Raw genomic sequence first — 10,885 nt, forward strand, 5'->3', positions numbered from 1 at the left:
TTTTTAAAAATGTTTACTTTAAAATAAACCAGATATCCAAATTTGTGCTTTTAATATACATGTATATAATCACAACACTCCACCAATTTCTCCATACATGTAAAAGATGAGATTCTTTATAGATTGTCATTGTGTATATATGTACATTTTAAGGATATGTTACTAGTATGTTTATTCTACTTTGCTCTTTTTCTTGGTTTCATGCATATATCCTAATCCTGCATTCAATGTCCAAATTGCTGTTACCATTATGCTGAAGTATACGTGGTACACACTCCAGTTACTTGTGAAAAATTGTGAAATCAACTGGAATGTGATAATGCAGGAGTTTGTCTGCAATTTGAAAGAAAAACGTATGTTAAGGTATGTCACTTGTGACATGAGTTATATCAAGGATTTTTTGAGAAGTATATTTTAGATAACCACTCATATAGCATGACTCAAAATCGCAAAGAAATTTTGGGATTAATGTGCATTTTACTGAGCTACAGTACAAGTAACTTGACCTTTTTGCACTTAAATTGTAACTTTTAGGCTAATCACTTTACCTTTTAACTTATTTTACCAAATGTATAATCATGACCATATTAAATATAATCTTATTTCATGTAAAATAGTTTGAAATATATATTATTTTTAAGGTATTAAAATCTAAATAGGCAATAAAACATTTTCTTATATCAAGCTTTTTATGACTTTAATGCTGATCAGTTGAAAGTATAATAATCTAATTTAAAATAATGAAAGAAAAAGTTGGGGCCACTGATGTAAATTTTGAGATATTGGTCAAAATATGCAATTTTCAGGTAAAAAACAATGTTAGTTCTATTTATTCATTTATTGGAAAAGTCTGTTGAATGAATGTGTAAAACTTGTTTTAAAAATATTAACTTAAACCTATATTTAATATTCCTAGCATATAATAATGAAAGAAATTCTCCAAGTAAAAATCTGAAGGGCTAAAGTTCCAAGATAAAAAAATCAAACAAACTTGAAGATTTGGAGAATTTTCTTCTAAATATACTTCCATCACAAGAAGTAGTCCCCCATAAATCTTGTGTGAGCTGTTTTTAAATTGAATATTGCATAATTTGCATTGTGTAATTCAAATATGTCATAAATATTGAACTGAAATAAGAGGTTCTGACCAAACTTTACTCAAAAACTGATGAGTGAGATACCTTGAAAAGGTTGATATTTGATAGATAATTGTAAGGATGGATACAAGTAGGTTGTATTGGACTATCAAACACAAATGCCTGATAATTTTAAAAGGTGATGAGGATCTATCATGAAATATGTAAGACTAATATCCTTCAACATATTTGTATGTTCTAGCAATTACTTTGATAGCATTAAGTTTGATATTTATAAAAGTTTCATAAGACTGATATTTTCATTTGAGGGGCAACGTGATTACTGGTCAACCTTAATGTAATTTTCCAAGAAAGTTATAGGTTCAAGCTTTCATATTTCCCTCAAAAAGATGTCATCAGAAGATAATCATAAAAATTAGATGTCAAGGTCTGGATTCAGCCTTTGATTATTATGCATCCAACAAATGAAAATGTCTTTTCAAAAAAAATGTTACAAAATATGTCAGTCCATTCATTGAGTTTCATATGTATATGTACATGTACTTACAAGAATACGATAGGTCAGAAAATGAAGTTTATCTGCTACATTGCTAAATCTTGAAGCCGATGCTGAGATGACACATGATCCAAACATGAAGGCCGCCACGATACGAATCAGAGAAAGGTGAAGTTTGCCAAGTTTGCCATCCACCTATCAAAAGAATAATTAATTCCATGAGTGTTAAGTCTCCACTGATTTCATTGACAGATTTTGTAGCAGTCATATAGAGTTTACAATGTATCTGATCAACCAAATTAACAATGTATTTGAATTTTTTGGAATGATCACAGGTTTCACTAATATTCACTGAATGATGGCGCAAATAATAAATAATTTCTGCTTCCTTAATCTGACAACCAATCTTGTATTAATGGGGGAAAAAATCTACAATAAAGAAGTTTAGCAAAATAAATCTACCTGATAATTGAATATATGCCTTTGCAGACACTTGTTTTTTTTTTTGGGGGGGGGGGGGAGATTTATAAATGTGAAATGTTGACTGTGATTTTAATCATTTTACTCATTTATTTTACTAAACATGTTTTTCTACCACTGAAAATGAAACAAGAACCTGACTTTAATTATCTGTGTGTACTGCACCAACCTTTTAACAGCATATTGATCCCACCCTTAATGTCACATATGAACCTGTTATTTTTCTCTGTTTATACAAAAATAGACCCTTCTCTTCAAATGACCTTGACCTAGTCTACCTTTCTTAAATTTGGTTCAAGACTTACATGGTGGTTAGAGTAACATTCTCTTCAATTATAAGCTTTTGATATTTACCTTTTCTTTTCATTTTTGAAAGCCTTAATTATTAGTTTGTGAAATTAGTTCATTTCTGTGTCAGACAATATGTTCACAAGAATCTTGTTATTAAAGTATAAGTATTTATTGTTTCTGCCTCTCCAAATTATCACCTAAATTTGTAATGGATGAAGAGACAATACAATAAATAAATATTAAATCTGGAAGGTATTTGAGGCAATGTTTCAAAGCTTTATTTCTGGATGTAATGAAAACTAAAGGATGTCTTTTTTTCACTTTGGTAGTAGCCATATCATTCTAATGCAAACAGCTTGTACACATATTACATTAACTCCCAATAACCTGAATATTATGTACATGTTTTCACTTTTAACAAATGCTGTAATCTTTGATATATTAACATGAGGAGACTTTCTTTGTTTTAGAATTTTAAAAAGTGAAAATGTTGATGGTTCTTTATGTAATTAATTACCCATCTTAAAAAAGATGAGGTATTTGAAACACTAGTGATTATAAGCAATCATGAATGTTTGAACATCTTTAACACTTTCACTTCTCAGTTTTAATGAACTGAAATGTCTAAATACATACCAGCTGGTAACTGATTATTTAAACTTGATTAAAAAAAAAAGACCATGAAGATAAAGCAAGATAACTCTTACTTCATTTCCTTGATTATTTAGTTTACCGGTATACATGTTCCTACTGTCAGCTGAGCCTGATCACAGATGAATACTAAAATCAGTATGAGAAACAGTTCATTGTTTTTGTCAACTTAAGGATTTCCATCCCTCAGCCAGGAACAATAACCATCAAAATTATCATATATTTGAACACTTCTCAAAATTACAATTTTTTCATGCTACAATTTTTGTCTGGCCTGCAGAGCAGAGCGACACTTAGGGATCACTTTACCCAGTGTCTGTCTGTCTGTCACCCTTATATCTCGAGAACTGTAAGAGGTATGGATTTTATATTTTGAACATACATTGCTTGGCACTATGGCTTTTGTAAATTACCATGGTTACTGATCTATGATCTTGGACCTACTTTTCGAAATAGTTAAACAGCATTTTTTTGGCATTTAAGAGGTGAGTCTATGCTATTAAGTATTTAGCATGTGCACTGTTTGTCATAAAACATGGTGAAAAATACCAGCATTACAATCCACTTGATCTTGACCTTTGACCTACATTGCAAAAGATACACTGGGCAGTTTAATTTAAGACTTTTGAATTTTGAGAGGCAAGGTTTTCATTATTATAAATTAGCATTTATACATGTTTATGAGCTCATGATACTGTACTTTGAAACTGTATGATATTCAGTTACCACACAAACTAAAGAACAAGGTTCACTTAGGACCTTTTTTGGCCTTGTGATTTCTGAAAAATCAAAAATGCTCAGTTTTAGTTGAAAATACATTATATTTCACTTGGACCATTGGTGACTGAATATATTTTAAAAGTGACATAATCTTCTTGCTAGTTCATGTATAACAATGTCATGAATTGCATCATTTTCCTTAAATCCTGAAAATTTCTTCAAAAATGGCCAGAAATTTAAGCTGTTTTTCAACATTTTGTATAGACCCCAACCTCTGATCTAAAATGTAGAATTATATAATGAAAGTACCGTCTCAGAAGATTATAATCCATGTTTTAATTTTTGAATCGCAATGTGAGCTCATATTTTAATCTTTTACTGAATGTGCTCAAATACACCCATTTTCTTCAAAATTCAAGAACATTACTATTTTACAAAGCATGTTTTTCAATACACGGGCTCCAAGAGGAAAATTTTTTTTATAGGAAATGAAAGCACTAAGTCTCTACTTTATACTGATGTTTGAAATGGGTCGTTGGGACTTGGTCAGTTAATTTGTATATGCATGGACAGGGCCATTTTATGGCGTTATTGAACCTAGCTCTTTAAATACATGTACTATGAAAATACATCAGGAGCAGTATTCCACAATGAGTCATGTAGACTGACAACTGCAGTAAAGACAGACTGAAATCTCTTTTGGAGTATTCTTGGAAACATGTATATGTGTATTAATAAAATGATAAATACTAATTTCTAATAATTTCCATTCAATTATTCATTTGAGGGTTGGGGAACCATATTTTCTTCAATTTTCAGATTCTATCCCAGTTTTATTCCATTGGATATATTTTTTTTCTTTGTTGGCAAATGCTTGAACTATCATGCTAGTGTAGTAAATTAACAGCTGACCATTCTTAGATTTATTTACATCTTTAATGAAGCTACAAGCAGGAGAAATATGTGTTCCTTGGAAGACTCTAACTCTTTTCTTGATATAATCTGAGGTGGAGTCTTTAAAGTTCATGTTAAATAATATATGCTCCCTTAAAAAGTGAAAAAAAAGGCATTATAAGAAAAATCAAATCCAGGTTTTTTTTTAGGGGTCGTAGGGGGCCTGTAATAGGCCCCATTCCCAATGGTAAAAAGTGTGTGTTTTTTCCCAATTTCATCAAAGAAAATTCCCAAAAGATTATTTGAAGCATGCATTAAAGTCAAATAATTCTAAATATTATAGAAAGAATAGCAATTACAAGTTAAACTGATATTCAATAAGATTTATTGAATGTAAATAAGTCAATAAATGCCTTGCAAGTAAAGAAATGGCTCTTATTTGAATTTTTTCTAGAAAAATGTGAATTATTTTTTTTCCCCAATTTTAACTAAATGTTGCTAATTTTTCCCAAATGGAAAGGCCCAGGCCCTTGATTTTAAGACCTAAAAAAACCCTGAAATCCCTTGTATTACCAATGCTTATTAGCATGAAATTAAATTTAAAGTGATCGGAGATATATAAGATGACAATCACAAGTTTATTCTCCCCCAAGACAGCAACTCTTTCCGAGATGCACAGCCACACTGAGGCAAATAGCTGTATAGCGACTATCAGAATTTCAGAGCGTAACAAATATCTGATTTTAATCAGATTGGGTGTTTTATTATATCAAAGCAGACTAATTGTGTCATGTCACTATCTGGATGAAACCAGAAGAGTTCCAAGATGAAATGCAAGAGAAATGGAATGCTGCCAGTAAATAGTTTGATGACTATTTCACCATTGGGCAAATAGCACAAAAACTAATCCATAGGGGCTGTTTAGAAAAAATGGCAGGTTTATTCATCAAATTTTATAATGAAAATATTCAAAGAGGTATACGAAATATTTATCTACAGCAAAGAATCACTTTTGCACAAGAGAACTGGACTATCAAATGTTAATGAATCAATATTAAATTTCATGCAAATGTATACTGACAGTAAAGCACATGTATTAATTCTATGGATGTCCACAAATATGTATTGTGATTTAACCATGCAGAAGACAACTGTTAATTTTCTAGTGAATATATAACCACATGAGCAGTGGAAATATCCTAAATGAATATATAGAACAGCGTAGGCAGTGGATATTTCATAATGAATATCTATAACAGTATGAGCAGTGGAAATTTCCCAATGAATATATATAAGAGCATAGACAGTGGAAATTTACTAACGAATATATATAACAGTTTAGGCAGTGGAAATTTCCTAATGAATATAATATATAGCCTAACAACGTGGGCAGTGGAAATTTCGTAATGAATATATATAACAGCGTGGGCAGTGGAAATTTCCACTACACCGTAGTCCCACAGTTTGAAAGAAGGATTATTCTAATTTGGTAAATTATTAGAATGTGCAACTTTTTATGGAATGTATTCTAATAAAAAGAAAAAAAATGTTTCATGTCCATGGTATCAAGGAATATTTAAATACATGTAGTCAAATATTTGCTGATATCCCCAATACATACATGTTTATATATGTATAAATTAAAATAAAACTTACCTGAATTCTATAAACATGACCTGGAAAAGCAAAGCACATTAGTGCCATAAACAGGGTCAAAATGGCATCAATTCTGAGGTGGACATCCAGTCTAGAATGTGTTTCATTAGCTCCTCCCCAGTCTTGGCACCTCAGTGTGTGGTAGAGAGATCCAAGAAACCACAGAACATCTCCATAGGTCCCAAAATACCAACTCTGTAATTAAATACCATTCAACAGATGGACTGATACGATTAACATATACCTTTCAACTTACAATGTAGATCTGTGTTTGATTATTTCTATTTAGTTCTTGTATATATTTAGATGATAGGCTTTTGGTTTTTGTTTTAAATGAACTGTGTTTATGATATATGACACAATTAAAGATTATGTAGTCATCCCTTACCCTAATAATTGTTTTATGTACCTGTAAGTTAATCGCAGTCTCATGCCAAATGGATATTTATTGTGCAGTAATTTGCCCTAAAAAAATTCTTTAAATTCTATTTAGTCTAAAACTAGCCACTTCTCCTTCAGCTAAAAGAAGGAAGCTGATCAAATTGCTAGTACAGCGAATATAAAATATACACACAAATTTTTTTAAAATATTTCCTTTTTTTAATATCCAAGCCTACTTATTTTTATCTATAGATACATGTATTAAAACATGGTTAATCTTGTGTATTTATAATATATGGTATAAATTCATTTTCAAACATACCATTTCTCAAATTCAGACATGTTTAATCAAATGCAACTCTGTAACAAAATTAATAAGGACTGTTTGAAAATTTATTAAAAAAATAGTTTTAAAAAAAAATGACCAACTTGTTTCAGAGACAATGTCCTTGGAAATAAAAACAAAGGTAATCAGAGAAAATAGGGCTCACCTCAACGAAAGGTGTCTTTAAGTAAGGCAAAGTCCCACACTAAACTAATAATCTAATACTGTACATCCCTAGATGCAACATTTATGCAATTTTGGTCTAATAGGGGTTCCAGTTACTTGGGAACGGACAAATCTAAAAGCTTTGGACAAGTCACTCATCCAGAAAATGTAAGTCTAATCCGGCATCTGAAGCAAGTTTGAGAGTGTTCATCCCTTGATGCATCATCCGTGCAAGTTTGGTTTAGATAGGCCTTATAGACCTGCTCCAAAAACTTTAACCTGGCTACTCATCTGGAAAATGTAGGTCAGATCACATTTAATTAAGGAACAGCCCTAAGAATTAAATAGTGAAGTTCTGTATTATTGTGCATGAGATCAGTCACTTACCCTGTCATTCCAATGAGGATCTTTTGTTACATTGTAAATGGAGTATACACGATTCAAAATGTACACACTAGTTGACTGAAAAAAAAAGAAATACTGAAATTACCGTTTACATGTAAAAACAAAATTAAATTTCCTGAACAGTGAGAAAAAAAGTTCATGATAAGACCAGTACATTGCACCACTAATATAAGTCATTTCCTTTATACAGATCAATTTCTGAATCTGCATATTGATCAAAGTGAGGAATTCCCACATCTTACAGATAAATATCTTCAGGCCAGGCACTTTATACACCCCTTTTCCTAAATGTACATGTTGAACTAAATTTTCTTCATCAGACTTGCCCGATTCAACCTGAAACTACCATCACTTAATGACAGTCACAGAAGATGAAATTAACAATTTTATTTACACTTTATACCTGAATTACTAGTACCCATTTAATTTCAATGCTTATTCCTTGTAATTTATGGATTAAATACAATATATTATATTATGTATTTTTATTCTATCACATCTGTTTATTTATACATCTGTTCATTTGTTGATGAATGATGATCGAGAGTTCAGGGTTCAACTTTTCTTATAAAATGTATATTACAATGAGAATCAGACTGAACAGTAAAATCAGTCACCTCAGGTTCAAATGATCAAACCATTTTGGAATTGTTCTTGTGTATCCTCGAAGGATAAGACCTCGAATGACATATGTACATCAATATAAGGTGCAGAATCAGAGGTTTCCTTGTAGTTACTTGTACAGAAGTTTTTTTTTGCTTTTTAAAGTGAAACCTGATTGTTCTCTAGACAGGTATGAGAATTGCCTATTTTGACCCAAATATCACCGATATAGCTGCGAATCTGTTAGTAAAACCAGAAATTTTTTCTACAATTCTACACAAATTAAAATAATCATTCCTTGTCACTTCACAGACACTTTAACAAAAGTGTACTTAATATAAAGACATTCAGTATAATTCTGTTCTACTTTGTACATGTGCAGTACACCAGTAATGTACACCTGCACTTGCTTCAACAGTTACACTGACAAACATATGAAATATATCATATCTTCTATCACCAACATGTCAATGAAAACTTACAATAACCCGAGACCACAAAAATGTAACTTTGACTGTGGGATCTGATGAGTGTTGTGTGAAAATTCCAAAGAGTGATGTGCTGAGGAGGATGAATCCAAACTGTCTGTAAAAATACTCATGCTTCAAATCAAGTTCACCATCAATCTGGAAAAAAATATGCTCAAATTTAAGACTTATTGGACAGATCCAGTCCAGAGACTATTTCTACCTATGTAGCTAGTTATTAATAGCTACCTAAGTATTTAAATCTACTCCAGGTAGCTACATGTAACTTTATCTATGTTTGCTTTACTTGCATTTCATGGCCAAACGCCATCGTCGCAAACCAGAGCCAAAATGTACGATCCTCTCCCATTCTGGCCTCGGTTGAATGAGAAGAGAATATTTCATAGCTCATTAAAAATAAAATATTGACCAATGCAAGTAAAGCATAGTCGGATAATGAACTTTGATGCAACCTTTCAATACCCAATTGCAGTATATGAAACATTTCTTGTATACTGTTGGTGTCAATTGTTGATTTCAATTGCAATGGAAACAAATTATGAAATAGTGTCATTGGATGAAAATGACGTCACAATATAGAGGTATAAATATTCAAGATTACGACACTTTTTTGTGATGCAAGCAGCCATGGGTAGGAGAGAGCTATATGCAGACTCCTGACCGTGGCTTGAGACGATGGGAAAACACGGGAATGGCCCAATATGGTGAGTACCAAATCACAGTGACCACAAATACTACAAAAATTTTGCCCCCCCCCCCCCCCAATGATTACTTTCTGATCTAACATCAATTTTACATCAATAACTACACCCAGTTCCATTTTCTTGGAGCTAAGGATCAAAGCTACATGAGTGTGTATGTGGTAAGAAGTGTAAAATGTCTTAAAAATCTGTAATGATTTTAAAACTTGCAATGCAATTTTAGATAACTAAAAAGGTTTTTGTCTTCTTGAGAAGATGTTTCATGCACATTACCTCTCTATTCTCCTTCATAAAGTTAACAAATTTACACCCTAAATTTTGCCATGCAAGTGCGTAATATGATTTAAAAAAAAAAAACAAACAAAAAACAAGTGACTCATGTCTGACCTGTTTTAAAGATGCACCTTAATATTATTTGGGCATATTTATTTCTGTCTTTAAAGACAGGTAACAGTAGATAGTATCTTCTTTAAGTAGGTTTGAATACATCATGTACATAGGTAGCTAATACATAGGTAGCTATTTATAGCTGTACTTAGGTAGAAATTGTCTTTGGATTTGACCTGTTGGAAACTAGAATTAAATTTAAAACAAAAAATGCACTTAGTAAATGTGATTTTTCAATATGATATGGACACTCATTTTACAAACAATAAGTGGAAAACATCTCTAATTACGTATAAATTTAACAGGTGATGAATAAAGTTAAGAAGGAAATATCTTTTCCAAACTTAACTGATCTTGAATTATTAATCATACTTGTTATTAAACCATGCTTTATATTTCCTTTCAAGTTCATTTCATTCGAATTTCCTCACATTATGGACAATGAAAAAACATTGAAATAGACAAAACTCCTTTAGTCCTAGTCAAATAACAATTTTATTGGTGTAACAGATGGGTAATTTCTTACCTGATATTGCATAACATGTTTTGGGAGAGCAATGCAAAGCAATCCCCATAAAGTTGTTATCAACAAGTCTACGAAGATCCATGCCTTCTGTCCAAAAGGTAAGATTCCAAGGAACAGCAAAGACATCAAAGTTGGAGGCAAAAGTTCTTGTATGTCCATTGTAAAACAAAAATTTACAACTCGATCTCCTGTTTTTTGCGATTGTACAGAGATTAAAGACTGAGGAAATTCAAGCTGGGTCTTCCGAAAAAGCCGCGTCAAGCTAGAATTGGACCAATCACATTCCAGAAGGTGTCCAGTCACTTCGTTCACAAACCGAGTCGTACACGAACCAACTCGTATACAAAAAGTCAACTCGTACACAAAAACCAGAAGTCAACTCGTACACAACATTTATTTACAATCGTTATGATTTAATTTTATACAAATAATGTTTGATAACACGAAGTGTTACTTTTCTTTAAGTTTTTTTCATGTGCCAAAATGTTGAGAGAATATGTTATAGTTAAGCAATGTGTCTTTGATGTGTATAGCCAATTAAGATTAAGATCTATAAATATATATATACCATTTTTGTTTACAGTATTATTTCAATATTACTGTTATATGTGTGTGTGTT

The 10,885-nt window shown here is 31.5% G+C and overlaps 1 protein-coding gene across 1 annotated transcript; it reads right to left on the reverse strand.

Annotated features, from left to right (window-relative positions):
- On the reverse strand, window positions 1-10,552 carry LOC133196225 (uncharacterized). The gene is made up of 6 exons (XM_061332138.1): window positions 10,267-10,552; window positions 8,647-8,790; window positions 7,544-7,618; window positions 6,286-6,480; window positions 1,645-1,788; window positions 1-333 (listed from the first exon to the last, which is right to left on the reverse strand). The coding sequence occupies exons 1-6, from the start codon at window positions 10,423-10,425 to the stop codon at window positions 172-174; spliced, it is 879 nt and encodes a 292-aa protein (XP_061188122.1). The 5' UTR covers window positions 10,426-10,552; the 3' UTR covers window positions 1-171.
- Between the last annotated feature and the right edge of the window lie 333 nt (window positions 10,553-10,885).

The sequence above is a fragment of the Saccostrea echinata genome, unplaced genomic scaffold (assembly GCF_033153115.1).
Source record: "Saccostrea echinata isolate AGI-Se365-2 ecotype Australia unplaced genomic scaffold, CSIRO_AGI_Sech_v1 ptg000030l, whole genome shotgun sequence".
NCBI lineage: Eukaryota > Metazoa > Mollusca > Bivalvia > Ostreida > Ostreidae > Saccostrea > Saccostrea echinata.